The sequence below is a fragment of the Cheilinus undulatus genome, linkage group 6, assembly GCF_018320785.1.
Source record: "Cheilinus undulatus linkage group 6, ASM1832078v1, whole genome shotgun sequence".
NCBI lineage: Eukaryota > Metazoa > Chordata > Actinopteri > Labriformes > Labridae > Cheilinus > Cheilinus undulatus.
The window spans coordinates 36,847,828-36,862,869 of record NC_054870.1 but is presented as its reverse complement, the minus strand read 5'-3'; the positions used below and the strand labels follow the sequence as shown (position 1 = coordinate 36,862,869).

General features: G+C 38.0%; 1 protein-coding gene across 1 annotated transcript in view; it reads right to left on the bottom strand.

Moving 5' to 3' along the window:
• cdhr1a (cadherin-related family member 1a) overlaps window positions 1-10,941 on the bottom strand; it is a 29,467-nt gene extending 18,526 nt beyond the window's left edge. The window contains exons 1-2 of the mRNA XM_041788993.1: window positions 10,795-10,941; window positions 1,151-1,292 (exon numbers count right to left, since the gene is read on the bottom strand). Of these exons, the coding sequence (XP_041644927.1) occupies window positions 1,151-1,292; window positions 10,795-10,941 (289 nt within the window). The remainder of the gene's footprint in view (window positions 1-1,150; window positions 1,293-10,794) is intronic.
• Between the last annotated feature and the right edge of the window lie 4,101 nt (window positions 10,942-15,042).

Below are 15,042 nucleotides of genomic sequence, written 5' to 3'. Positions count from 1 at the left end.
AGATGTATTATGTGTCACTGATTTAACCCAGGGGCGTCCAAACTTTTTGTACACCGAGGGCCACATACAGAAAAATATAAGTATACCTCACTATGAGGATATGAAATCTGGTGTATGCTACAATGGTCTAAGTGATTGGGTGTGTTTAAATAGCTAAGTAATGGCTGACAAGGCAAATAGCTAATCATTTTAAGGATTTTGGGGAGGCCAATTAGATTTCAGGGGCCTTGGTTGACTCTGCCCCTGGAAAACCATTTTACTGCTATTTGCTGCTGTAAGATACCAGGGCAGATATTGTTATTATTTTGGTTGCTGGCATGCTAACTATTTACAGTGTTATCACAATTTAATCACAAAAAAGAAAAAATATGAATAAATTATTCTTGTCAAAATGTTTGTTTACAGGATTAGCATAATAGTGCTACCTTGTGTGAAACTTTGAAGTGCAATACAATCAAGCACAAGTTTGATGTTCTAATGTGGGCCATATCTCATTTTTCAATTTAAAATTTACTACTGGCCAGTCTAAGATGTACCTAGGGCCATATTCGGTCCCCAGGCCATAGTTTGGACACCCCTGATTTGCTGGACAAGGCTGGGGTCGTGTAGGTGAAGCTTTGCCAGCAGCAGTGTGGTTTCAATACTGATGTTGCAGGGATCAGTAAGAAGGAAGTCATATTTAAATGCTCTGCCTTGTTGAGAGAAAGCTGTGATTGGTTGAGAGTAGTAGGAAGCAGTAATTACATCAGCTGGAGGTCAGCTGATTACAGCTTGGTGTATGGGTTTCATGTTTAACTATCACTGAGCTTCACTGAAGGGTATTAAACCTCTCCATTCTTTAAACTAATATCAAAAACAAGGCTAACACACTAGGTAGCAGTATAGAGAGTTCCCAGACTGACTGAGGGCGTGAGACCAGCTGCACCACATTCAGAGCCAGAGAACCCTCTTCACATTCAACAGGTGGCTCCAGCAGATGAGCATGTCCATGTGAGTACGTAAACACCACTCAACATCTGTTCTTCTATCAAAGACTATCTCTCACCCTTGACTCTCACATTCTAGGAACCAAAACTAAGCATGTTGTTGATTGGTTGTTCCAAGCTGCCTATTTATTATCGGTTCAGATTGATCTCAGACAACAGCTCACCGACGGGCGTGTCCTCAGAGAGGCTGAACAGTGCCAGGTTTCCATTTTGGCTGTAAGGACCGTTGTCGTAAAAGTAGGGGGCAAAGTCTGCTTGTGCTGAGGAAAGAGAGATAAAAACCACAATTAAATGCTTGAAAGTTTCCTGTTAATCAGCTCAAGGGGAGACTGTATAGATTGGGAAAAAGAAATAACATAAACCTTCTCTTGGCTGCTGATAGTTGAATTAATTAGTTACGCGACAAATCCTTAATCAAATTTATACGCTCATTTGTTCTGCTCCAAATGCCCTAATTTATCTGCTAAGCTAACGGTAGCTAATAGGGATGAATCCATACCTTGTAATTAGGGCTGTGGGGAAATTAATTTTAAAAAACTGGCATTAAACTCTGAATTTCTAGTTAAGCATGGTGAATTACAAAAGTTTTCTTAAACTTTTAACCCTTTGAATCCTGAAACCTAAAAAAAATGCCAGAAAATTCTCATTTTTTGGAACTGAGATGTTTATTTACACTTTTACCAAAATAGAAAAACAGAAAAATTGGAGGGCATTTTTTTTATCGCTCATCTAATTGTATGTAGGTCTCACAAAATTATGAATCAAATATGGTACAACTGGCTTTAAAGGGTTGAACTAAGGCTAACTGACTTCCTATTATGACAAAGATCTACTTTTATTTTGAAAGAAAATAAGGAATTTTGGGTAGATCGAAGATGATGACATGAACTAATCCACTGAAAGAGGAACTTGTAATGGGTTAAGCAGGGAAATAAGAGAACAATAAAACAGTAAATGCAGATGACCGAATGGTCCACTGAGCTGTCAGTGAGTTTAAATAAGTCTGAAATAAGACAGTAAGGAGCAGTGCTGGACTCATTTGATATCACTGTGGCTGTAGAGAGGCACTACAGTGGCTTAACCAATCTGTGCTGAAAGGGACAACAAAGCACGTGATTGATGTGATAAAAATAAAATCATGTACTAATTTGGACTTTAATTATGGTTTATATATTAATGTTGACAGCCCTGCTTGCAATACAAAAAAAATTATACACAAATATAGAAAGGGGTCTGGCTGCAGTATGCTGCTCTTAGACAACCCATCCTGCAGACCACCACTGTGAGACTCCACCTCTGTCAGGACAGAAGTGGTATAATTTGCTGGTACATTGTATTTGCCATCTTAGAAATAGTTATGTGATTGTTGTCTAGCTTCAGCTATGTTGGCTGGGTTAGTGTGTTTTCAAGGAGAAGCCTGTAGGCATACTCTTTAGTTGGCTATATTAAACATTCTGTAATTAGGTTTTGCAGGTCAGGTGTGTTACTTTTGGTGTTAAAGGTTTAAGGTTTGTGATGAAAAGTTTTTTTCTGTTGTTCAGTAGCCTGTCTTACCAGCTATGCATTAGTTCTCTCTTAAGTTATGGTGTAAAGTCCAATCTTAACCCTACGCTGAAACTAGTTATTTTGTAATTTAAGTGTCATTGTTTGGTTGCACCACAGAGACATAAGGTTGACCTTAACTAGTAGAGCTTTACATCCAAACTAACTGAAATTTTGTAGCTGATATGACCATTTCACTTAATTTAACCAATCAATGAAAAGCAGTTTTAACCCAGTGTTTTGTTCCAGTGCTGCCTCTCATGTCTCCCAATAACTTATGGTAACTCTCATTAATACTCAAACAGCACCAAAAGTGAATAAGGATGTGACAAAGCATTTTTCTTAAAGGGATATTTCAGTATTTTTGAAGTTGAGTCTTTTGAGGTTTGTGGCAGTAGTAGTTGCATTTGCCTCTAGTGATGTAAGTGAGCATTGCTCCTTTAAGAAGGACTCTATATATACTCTATAAGGTCACTTTACAGCGTAACAGATTGGTACTGTTCTCTGTAGAATTGAGCAACTCTAAAAAGAAAAAAAAAAAGGGCCACAAAACAATGTTGGCTCAAGGACACACTAACAAAAAAGTTAGTGAAAGCTTCTGTATTTTCGTCACTATTTTGCAGTGCAAGAGCCAAAAATACATAATGGGTAGCCTGAGCCTGCTTTGCAAAATAGTGACAAAACAACAGAGGCTTTATGGGTAAAAAATAAAATGCTTCAAAAGTTTCTAATAGTGTGTACATTTGAGCCAACATTGTTTAGGGTTAGGCCATTTTTACCAAAAACTCACTAAATTCTACGGAGAAACTGTGCCCATCTATTAGCTGTATAGCCTAGCTTCCTGGCCGGTACAACCTGCGAGTCCTTCTTAAAGGAGCATTGCTCATTAAAGTCATTGGATGCCAATGCCACTACTAGTGCTAGGTAACTCATATGGCCCAACTTCAAAAATACTGAAGTTTCCTTTTAAGTGATAACTAAAGCCAACAGCAAAAACCAAGAGCCAGTGTAAAATAACAACACTGACAATGAGTGGTGAAATCTCTGAAACACAAGATGATTTAACAGTGGTTGGTGGAAATGATCTCCACTCATGAAAACAGCGGTTTTATGGATCAAGGAGAACACACTGCTGACACCAAATTTCATCCTCCAACTTATCCCACCTTTCAGAACTATCGCCATAACAGCCATATTTTATGGAGGACTTTACACCTGTAATAAGTAAGAACTTATTTACTCACAGCTGGTGCAATAACACCATACCAGGCCATTTCTAACTTCCTTACTATGACCTTTACCCTAACCCTAACAGGAAGTTAAATACTGTTTTTTTGGGGGGATTTCTGTCCTATCAGTGGTGGTGTCTGACTGCAGTGGTCTGCAGAGACAGATATTTTAGAGCAACGGTCAGCAGCCAGTCTGGACCATGTAAAAAATGAGACAAAATAAATACAGATTACAACACTATTTAAACAGCTGGGGGCATTTTCTGCTTTTGGCCTCTCTTGTTCAACATTAGCAGCTGAAGAGGAAAGGCATAAAGATCTTGAAAGGGGCAGGTGATGATTTTTCAGTGGTATCATAAAAACAGTGATAAATCATATCTTAAATTCAGTGCAGTGATACATGTTGTGTAATGAGAGTACATCCCAGTAGCTTCTGATAGCAAATGTTTTCCAATATTTGCTACTCTAGGCAGAATCTTGATTTTCATTACTCTTCCTTTTGTTCACCCTACACAAAGTTTCAGCATTATTTTTTTTGTGATTATTATTGGTGGCAATATTAGTCATTGCTCTTAAACTATAAAGATCCAACTAAACAGCTAACAAAGCTATATTTTGATTTACATAATTGCATTTTTTCCCTGTAAAAAATGAAGCTAGGAAAGCATTTGTTGTAGATATTAACTGGCATTTATATTGGCAAGTAATGCTAGATGTGAAAACTTTCAAACACATAAACAATAACATCCATGCTAGCTAGCTCACACAACCTTCGGAAAAACTTTAAAAGTCCGTAAAGTTTTATTAACAATCAACGAGTATAAACACTTAAATGCAGGAAAAGTCATTATTCACGTCATTATCACATCCTTGTATGTTTGCCTTTAAATGACCAACTCTCCATTAACGTTACCTACAAATCCCTCTTTGCCATTCACTGGTGTTTATGTGACAATTAGAAATAAAAAGTCAGATAAAAAGCTTAAGTGTTTCTTTAACTGGTATGGGACCTTCAAGCTGGCTAGCTTTTAAGATTTTAGCAAGACCAATCAAGATGACAATACAGAGCTCACGCCCCCTGCTTTCTCTTCAGCTCTTACCAGGATTACAAGTGAGTTACGTCAACCTCTTAGAAACCCTTTCTATACATAGACCTAAGATCTTCATAGGCAGGAATAAAACTGTTCTTAACTTTAAGTAACAGTGATCTAGACTCTCATTTTGGCAAAATTACTTAAAAATGACCTTTAAAACAGAATGCATTCACCAGACATACCTGCTAGTGTTAAATCACATAAAGTACAAGCTTATAGGCACTCTTAGAGCGGTCAAAGAGATAGAGATATGACTTTTACCAATTAAGAACAAGAAGAGCCTTTAGAAACAGAGCAAACATCCAGCTCAAAGTCATGTACTGTATATCTATGCGACATTCATAATCTGATCACAACAAATAATCAGCTTTAAGAAGGGAAGAAGAGGTAAAACTTACCAAAGCAGGCATTCACAAACACCAACACAAACAGAAGTGGCAGATGTAAAATCTTTACATTCTTCATCCTAAAGAATGAAGTCATAAAAGCGCACCATGAAGACGGCTCCGTCAAGACACCTGCACATGAGATGCCCTGGCAAGGTGTTTGTGTGAGACTGGAGGAGGCTAAAGGCAGATGCTCACATGCTAATCCAATGACACATCTTAAGAGATACTCGTGGGCCTCCACAGGCCAACTGGACTGCTACAGCCAAGAACAAGAATATACCGTATCACTGCACATAAAACCCAGGAAGAGGTTTAATGTCAGATTTATTCTTTATCAACAACTTGACATCTAAAGAACAAAACTGTCTTTGCATAAAATACTGTAATGGTATTGAAAAGCTTTCAATTAGTATGCGACCTTTGTTGACTGTTTTGAATGACCCTAGTCTCAATCTTATTGTGTGTAATAATGCTTGGCCTCAGGCCTGTGCTGAGACCTTTAAGGGGGCAGGTACTCAAAGTTATAAAGGGCCACATGGAACTACAACAATGAGTTATAGTTATATTAATTATTATTAAATAAAAGTTATTTTTATGGTGCTGCAAATATTTACTGGTCAAATTAGAAACCTCCACTAATGTACAGAAATCCATCATCCTCCTTTTTGTCGAAGCTGGCCAGCATATTATATCTATATATATCTATTATATCTATAGCATATTTAATTTTTTTCTTGTTAGGGCACAAACAGGCCTTTGTGCTTTCCCTTTCAAAATAAACTTAAATTTACATTTAGGGGGGAAACAACAGAATATAAAGGGGGCACTTTGGATGTTACAGGCAAAAGGGCACGTACTTCATCATCTACCTCATGCTTGTTATAGTTTTTACAAGGCTGTCAGCATTAATATATCAATCATTATTTATAATAATCCATAATAAGTGATTTTTTTTTTTTTACCTGCATGCTATGTTGTCCCTTTCAACACTTTGGTTAAGCTACTACTTCCTGCTGAGACAGTGGTGTAAAAAAAGTCCATCACTGCTCCTTATTGTCTCATTTCAGTTTAAAAATCTCACAGACAGCTCAGTGGACAAGTCAAACATTGTGTACACCTCTATGTGATATCAAACATTTAACTTTTTACTGTTCCCTTATTTCCTGCTCAATCAATAACAAGTTCCTTTTGCAGTGGCTAGAAGTTCATCTCATATTCTTCAATCTAGTTGAAGGTCCTTATTTTCTTTCAAAATAAAAGCAGGTTTGTATTCCAATATGATACAACATTTTTTCACTTGACAGCCCTAATTTACAGCCTCAGAATTTATACTGATTTGTGGCTAATACTAACCTGACACGCCAGATTGACTGTTTCACATGTCCATTGCATATTTCCTATACATCTGGAAAACCTCCCATATGAAACGTCTGGAATGGGCAAGACTTTTTATGATTTCTTGGAAGGTGATTTGACAAAAGTTTACTCAGTCACATTCATTATAGGCCAATCAGAGTGACAAGACAAACTGAGGGAGTATGCACAGCTCTGATAGTGATGCAAACTAGACAGGCTTTATGAACAGTGGAGCTTATTGCTTGTTGGTGGATATAAGTCATGCAGAGGCCAGTTGGGAGAAGTGCAAAAACATCCTCTCCGCCAGGAGACTCACTCAATGTGGCTCTTTGCTCTGGTTATCTAAAAGAAGATCTTATAAAAATGCTGCCACTGCTACATCAAAGCTAATCGCTGCACTGAATTGTACAACTGAACTCTGCCTGTAACTATTGCAAACTCATGCAGAAGCAGGTTGGAAGAAAAGCGATGTCCTTTCTGCTATGAAAAGCTTTCAGTGCCATTCTTTGCCCTTCTTTAAAGAAGTGTGGTCTGGTTCTGATAAAACTTCTGTAATACTAGCACTATACAGCTACACCCATGCTACACCTGCAGGTGTGAATAAAACCCAGAATGTTTCTACCGCTGATTGTGGTCGGTGTTGTAATTTCTTGTCTTTTAGAAATTTCCACCACAGATGTCAAGTTGAGTAAGTATTCCTGTCTGAATTAATTGTATGCAGTATTATGTAGCATGTCTAGGCATATACATACACCTGATTGTCTGTGATTTTTATTGAAGCACACTGGCCTCAATTAATCACCCCACAATGCCTTAAAGCCCTCAGATTATCCAAGAGAAGAGTTCACTATATGGAAGTAACAAGCTAACTGAAACATGTTTTAAAAATTGTTAAGTAACACTTGAATAACTACATGGCTGTATTAGTGATCAACATGTTTTTATTGTTGGTAAATTGTTGAGGATATATTTAAATGAGGATATTGATTTGTGATGTTTCATGCACTGGTGATATGACTTTAAGCCAGCATGGTGTAGTTGTTTGCCAGGAGGCTTCAGATCCACCTCAGCTCCACACTTTTTCTATTATTAGGTTGATCTAACGTTTTTTGAGACTGCATTTCACTATGCCAGCCTCTGTGTATTGGTCTTCAGTAAACAAATGTCTGATGTCACTCAGACTTTGCTCAATACTTTCTTCAGTCAATACTACCCATAACCTTAGAATGCAGTTCATATGTATGAGTATGCAGTAGTAGTAAATGTAGTACGCCGTTTTGGGCACAGCCCTTACTCCTGTTTACACAAGAGTTATGTAACAGCTGTAACCTCTGGGATCTGCCATTTAATTTTAACAATTTAACAAAGAGTGTTGTGACTGCCTGTGGACAACGTGGAGATTAAAATGATGCTGAAACTCACTGCTGATATACTGGTCATATTTTACTGTGCCATCTGCTATGCACTCGACAACCATCTGTTGAGTAAGGAGACGGGAAAAAATATATATCCACTATTTACTCAATTAATAGGATAAATAAGGATAAAACAGAGGATGATGTAGATGGCAGCAGTGAATGATCTGATGGGATTATAATTCCTGTTTGGATGTTATGGTAGAAAATCATGACACTGATTTGTAGACTTGTGGCATAAAATAAAAATAGTTATAGTTAGTTAGTTAGTTAGTTATACTTATTGACAAGCTGAGACATTCTTTAAACATTTTACATGCAAATATAACATTTATTTCTGATTATTTTATTTTATTTATTTCTCTGTGTTTAGTCTCTGTGATTAAACTCCCCCTTAATATATACTAATATTTTTGGGAGCTTTTGAACTACATTTTGAGTACCAAAGTAGGCTAATCCTCCTGTTTGAAGCTCTTATTGATAATCTTGTTGTGCTCATATAAACAAATGTTATACAATACTTTCCAGGTGCCCTAAAATCTAACAAAGGAAATAATCATGTGAACACCAACTCATGGATATATAACTGCATATTTTTTCATTTACAGTCTGTTATGGTTTTATAAATGTATTTTTGTAGAGCTTAAATTTTCAGCACCATGACTGTAAATGCTGTATAGTGAACCTGTATATACAATCACTGCTGATGTAGTGCTTATCTCAGTCGAGCCATAGTGGCAGTTTTATCAGACCCATTTCAAAGAAGCAAAGACGAGCCAAAGCGTTTCATGAAAAGATGCTCTTGTTTTGACCAGTTTCAGTACAAGTTTGCCATAGTTGCAAGTTGTATGACAAGCTAGTGTACACAATGGCTGCCACCGCTGTAGCTGTAAGCTCAGTTGTAGCTGTAGAAAAGTGTCAGTTTAATCAGACCTTGACCATATTTTTTTATTATAACAAGACCAAAGAGCCACATTGACAGCTTGTCTTGGCAGAGAAGATGTTTTTGCATCTACTGGTAGGTTTTTGATATTAATTTAAACCACATTTTTCCTAATCTGCAGTAGCTCTAGCCTGTATAGCTCTGGTTAGTACTGGAGCTGCGCGGTCTACTCTCTTGTCGCTCTGACTGGCCCGTCATGAATGTGACAGACAGAACATTCGTCCAATCACCTTCGGAGAACTTTTTTAAAGTCTTGCCCTTCCCTAAAGTTCTGTATTGGAGGTTTCCCAGATGAATGTGAAGTAAATCCATGCAATTGATATATTAAACAGTCTATGTGGCGCGTCAGGTTAGATATCCGGTACCTGGTACTCATGCAAATTTCAGAGCATCCTTTCACAAAGATGTGGATTGTGCATGACAAATGGTTTGTCAATGATATGTGTTTGGAAATATGCATATTCTAGGGTGCAGATGGCCTAGTGGTTAGGTCTAGCCCCATGTTTGGGAGCTAGTCTTCCAAGTGGGCAGCCCAAGGTTCAAGTCAGTCCTGTGGCTTCTTTCCCATATGTCATTCTCCTCTTTTTTTCCCTGACTTTATGCACTTCTTGTCCTCACAGTACGGCATAAAGCCTTGCATACCCCGGATTTTTTCCACTTTGCCTTCTCTAAAAGTCTTAATTTCCTCCATTTTAGCTGTATAAAAGCCTATTTTTTACAGTTGGTCCCTTGATGATTTTTGTTACTTCTTATGAATAGAATTTTGTTATTTTATCAAATCTGTGACCAATCAAAACAGTCTTTCATTAATATTGTGTGACAAAACAGTTTTAAATAGTTTCAGATAACGTAACTATGATATCAATGCATTGTACTACCCTACCCTTCCTATAGAAAAGACTATTACATTGAGAACACAAACAAAACAGTTGTATAGTGCCTATATGCAGCATTAAGTATGTTGCATGCAAGAGGATTTAGTCACATGAATAAACCTTTTACAGTACATTCTCATAGAGAAATTAAATCTACGTTATAATCTGAGTGGTATAGTATAAACTACAGCATACAGTCAACTGTATATCATTACTGAGCCCGGCTGCATAAACTGAGCTTTCAGAAAAACAGAATAAAAATCTTTCATTTCAAGGAACATCAATATATGATTTAAGATCATTGACCTCTAATGGTGGAAAATTTCCCATCATGCTTAGAGAGGCCTTCCATACCAGAGACCTTGTGTCTAAACATTAGGACTTCAAAGCTACAGACATGACTGTAATGCTCACTGAAAATAAATACAAATAACTTCCTCAAACATGATAGTAACTCAAAAAGATCACCTGTCAGGTGACTTATGTATGTTGGTGGTCAAGGCCGAGGCTTCAGCTTTAATTCTCATAGTCCCGGCAGATGGCAGGCCTAAAGATTAACCCACTGTGCTCTAATCTCTCCTCATCTTGTAATGCACAGAGCCTGTCTGTGGTCACACGGCCTCCATCAGACATGAACGGAAAGCACAATTAGCACACATTATGCTGCAGTCATAGACACAAGCACATGCTGCATAGAGTGTGCAACATTATAATAGTTCACAAATCTGTTTTGCCAGTATCTGGCACACCAAGCATGGCCTTTTTTTATTTTAAACTTTCACACTTGTACATCAGTGAGAAGTTTCTCTGCTAAAAACCCATAGGCAAGCTCACACATGCAAGTGTGTCTGCAATGATCAGTGTAAAAAAATCATCATCATACGGATTTAAAAGCTCACTGCTCATCTGTAGTCATCTTCTTAGTTCCTAATCCCGTGCCTTCAATCACAGTGGCAAATGCTGACCTCTTTGTTCCTGCTGAGAACAGAACCATTAGGACGCCCACAGGGAAATTTCAGGGAAATGTTCATCACTCCAGCCTCCTGCTGCTGCTGCTTCCTTTGATTTGGATTAAAGTCATCAATAGACGAGGCTGTGAACTCCATAATCATGGATCATTGTCATCTATCATCATGTGTTCAGTACTGGACAAAGTCTTAGCGACGTCACCCATCGATTACTGAAGCCATCTTTTGAAGCCCATCCAAGGCAGCCACCATATTGAAAACCACAGTCTCAAATGACTGTGTCATCTTAGTAACCGATGAAGAGAGTAAGCTTAGGCGAGTCTTAAGCCTCCAAAGAAACAGCAGTGATGCACAGCTACAACAACAATGCAAACCTTGTATATGGATATGTTTTAAAGATTTATATCCCTACAATCAACTCGAAGCTCCATAGAATGAACAAGACAGTCTAAACTTTATACAGCCGTCGATGTCAACTCCTCCATGGACCAAAACCCTCTACTCTAAGACTAAATAGTGAACAGTAACTCCACAGAGACATGCTGCTCTTTCCTTTTACATCTGTTCCACTCTCAGAGCTGCTGTTAGCCATGATGTTGGCTTTTACTCCAGCTCAATAAACACTATTGGCTTGGTGAAGCCTCCTTCTTCCACAGAACTTAATTTTAGCGTCTCTCCAGTAACCAGATTTGTTATTAGCAGGATAATCTTCTCTGATCTGGTATCATCACAAACAGTGTGTGCTAACTGGTGCTAATACGTAGGTCTCTTTAGAGGCATATGTTCTAGGTAGAGATTTTCAAGTATTTTTTTTCCCGGTACCGATTCTGATACCAGAGCATTTGGTACCGGCTGATACAGAGTAGTGATCCTATACCAGATCTTTCTTTGAACTTTCTGGATGGACTGCGCTGTGGAAAACCGACACACTATTGTAGCCTTAGAACACGGCTCAACAAACAAAATGGTAATGTACAGCCTCTCTGTGACACTTTAATTTGTTTCTCCTGGTAATCACAGTGAATTTTACTTCTAAATATTAACATAACAGTGGCACAGAGGACCACATCAGGCTCTCTGTCTCTCTTTCTCTCCATTATGCTCTATTCAGACTGTCTCCATAATAATCTGGCATGCCCAGTTTGAACAGCCTACCATTGGTTGAGAGTCTCACAAAACATTGTGGGAAAACAATATGGCCATAAGCATTCAAGTGAGTGGCAATAAATGATAGAAAATTCCCCCCTTGTTAAATCATGAGTTAACTCTGATTAACCACAGTTTTTGGAAAGCTGAGTTCAATTTCACTGGCCACACCCAGGCCTGATTACCACCAGATTTGTCGAATCAAATAATCACTTAAATAGAAGCTGTCAGACAAAGTGAAGTAGGCTACAAGATCTCAAAAAGAAACGCATCATGTCATGATCCAAAGAAATTTAAGAACAAATGAGAAACAAAGTGATTGAAATCTATGAGTCTGGAAAAGGTTACAAAGCCATTTCTAAGTATCTGGGACTCCAGCGAACTACGGTCAGAGCCATTATCCACAAATGGAGAAAACTGGAACCAGTGGTGAACCTTCCCAGTAGTGGTTGGCCAACCAGAATGACTCCAAGAGTGCAAAGACGACTCATCCAGGAGGTCACAGGAAAACCTAGAATGACATCCGAAGACCTGTAGGCCACACTGGTCTCAGTCAAGGTCAGAGTTCATGACTCAACCATAAGAAAGACTCAGGGCAAAAATGGCACCCATGGGAGAGTTCCAAGGCCAAAACCACTGCTGACATAAAAGAACACAAAGACTCGTCTTGCATTTGCCACTTGCTTCATCACTTCACTTGCTGTGATCGATGGAACCATAAATTCTGCTGTCTACCAGAAAATCCTGAAGGTGAATGTCCGGCCATCAGTTTGTGCACTCAAGCTCAAGCGCTCTTGGGTTATGCAGCAGGACAACGACCTGAAACATACCAGCGAGTCCACCTCTGAAAGGCTCAAAAAAACAAAAACAAAATTAAGGTTTTGGAGTGGCCCATTCAGGGTCCAGACTTAAATCCAATTGATATGCTGTGGTGTGACCTTAAACGAGCAGTTCATGCTGGAAAACCCTCCAATATGGCTGAGTTAAAACAATTCTGCGAAGAAGAGTTGGCCAAAATTCCTCCACAACGATGTAAAAGACTCATCACCAGTTGTCACAAATGCTTGATTTCAGTTATTGCTGCCAGGGGTGGCACAACCAGTTATTAGGTTTAGGGGGCTATTACTTTTTCACACAGGGCCAGATATGTTTGGATTTTTTTTCTCCTTAAAAAAAATTAAATAATCATTCAGACACTGCATTTTTTATTTAGTTTGGTTGTCTTTGTGAAATATAAAAATTGGTTTGATGATCCAAAACATTTAAGTGTGATAAATATGTAAAAAAACCCTCAGGAATCAGAAAGGGGGCAAATACTTTTTCATGGCACTGTATGGGTGGACTTTAAACCAAAATACTGGCTGTAAATATCAGCAGAAATGTTGATATCTGTCAATACCAGTGATCCACTTTTTAGGCTAATATCTGCTGATACCAATATCGTATTGATAATATCGTGCATCACTAATATGTTCCCTGAGAGTTCCAGTAGCTGTTGTAGAGTAGTTTCTGTTACTAAAATCTAACTAACCGTGCTATTAAAGACAGCCGTGGCTGGACGTAGCATATTGTATTGTATTGCACTGCATTGCATCAAATCTGACACATCACATTATATTGTATCGTATCGCATCCGACACATCACATCACATCACATCACAAGTTATCCTTTGATTCCCACCACTATGGTGCAATCTGTTAGATCATATTGTGCAATGACGAGACAAAGAAGAATCCTGAGGCTAGCCACACACTAGACAATTATCAAATCTTAATCAATTAAAAAAAAAAAACATGGGAGACCACAGATGTAAGGACAAATTCAAACATTATTTCATCTTATAACCATCTGAGTGCATACACTAGTTGACTCAGCCAGACTTTGAGACCCCTCAGACCACACACTTGGGTACCTGCCAACAACCTTGCAGGATCATGTGACTTTAGAAGAAAAAAATACATGGATGACTATTGATGTCCTCTGCTTTCCCCTTCACAATAAGCTGTCCTGGCATGTGTGACAGTTGCAGTAAAAAATATAAAAACAAGGGAAAGAATCAGGGTGAAATCCTGGCTAGAATGAAGGTACAGTTGTGTTTATGCTTGTGTGCAGTGAAAATAGGTAAGCTCTGGCTGGTGATGCTATCTGGTCTGCTTGCTCTCATTGGTTGTTTTGGGTATTCTGTCAAAAGCATCACAACACGTTTGATATTTACAATTCAAGGTCTGGGAGGTTATGACCTGATCTGGAACAGTAAATCTGCACAATGGATTATTTAGACAAATAACTGTTTGCAATGAGCCTCCACTTGGGATACGATTCAACAATTGTTAGCCTGAGATAGAAAGTCACTCTCAAGAAGCCTGGTGTCCACACGAAAAAAGAAACAATCAAAGAAATTATTGCTGCAGACAATGACTTTAAGAGACAATAATAAGTTTCCTTTTTGCTGCGTTATAAAACTAAAGATACAGAGGTTCAATTCCTCTGGAGCCAAGGCACATCAAGAAAGCTTTGCAATGTCATCTGTTTAATTTGTGGGTCAGCCTGCTGGTTTGGCCTGGAATTAAATCCAAATATGCTTGGTCAGCCTGCATTAAGATGGTAAGCATAAATTAAAATCTTCCAAAATGTTAGTCTTTTGATACTTTTTGATACATGTTTTTAAATGGTACAATCATTGATGTTTTAATGGTCAATAAAAGTGGTAAATCTTTAAAAAAAATAAGATCTTTTGTCATATATTTGACACAAAGCTACTACATGCAAAGGAGCACAGTCTGTAGAAATAGCTGCAGTTTTGACAGTGTGCAGGAGTTTGACTGTATTTCTTATTTTTTTAAATCATTTTTTAATGATTAAAACAAGAAATTACCCAATACTGGATGCCCAAGACTGGTATCTTTGCTGCCATGGCAATGAAACTGGAATGGCAATTGTTTTATAAAAAACAGATTCTGGTATCTGACCATAGCCTGGACTACTTTTTGGATACATGTAAAATAAAACACCTCTCAGGTACATATTATTTTTTTGTAGATCTGTAGTTTAGCTTGTTTTATTTTACCCCTTAACTTACATTGTCTCTAATTTTCTTT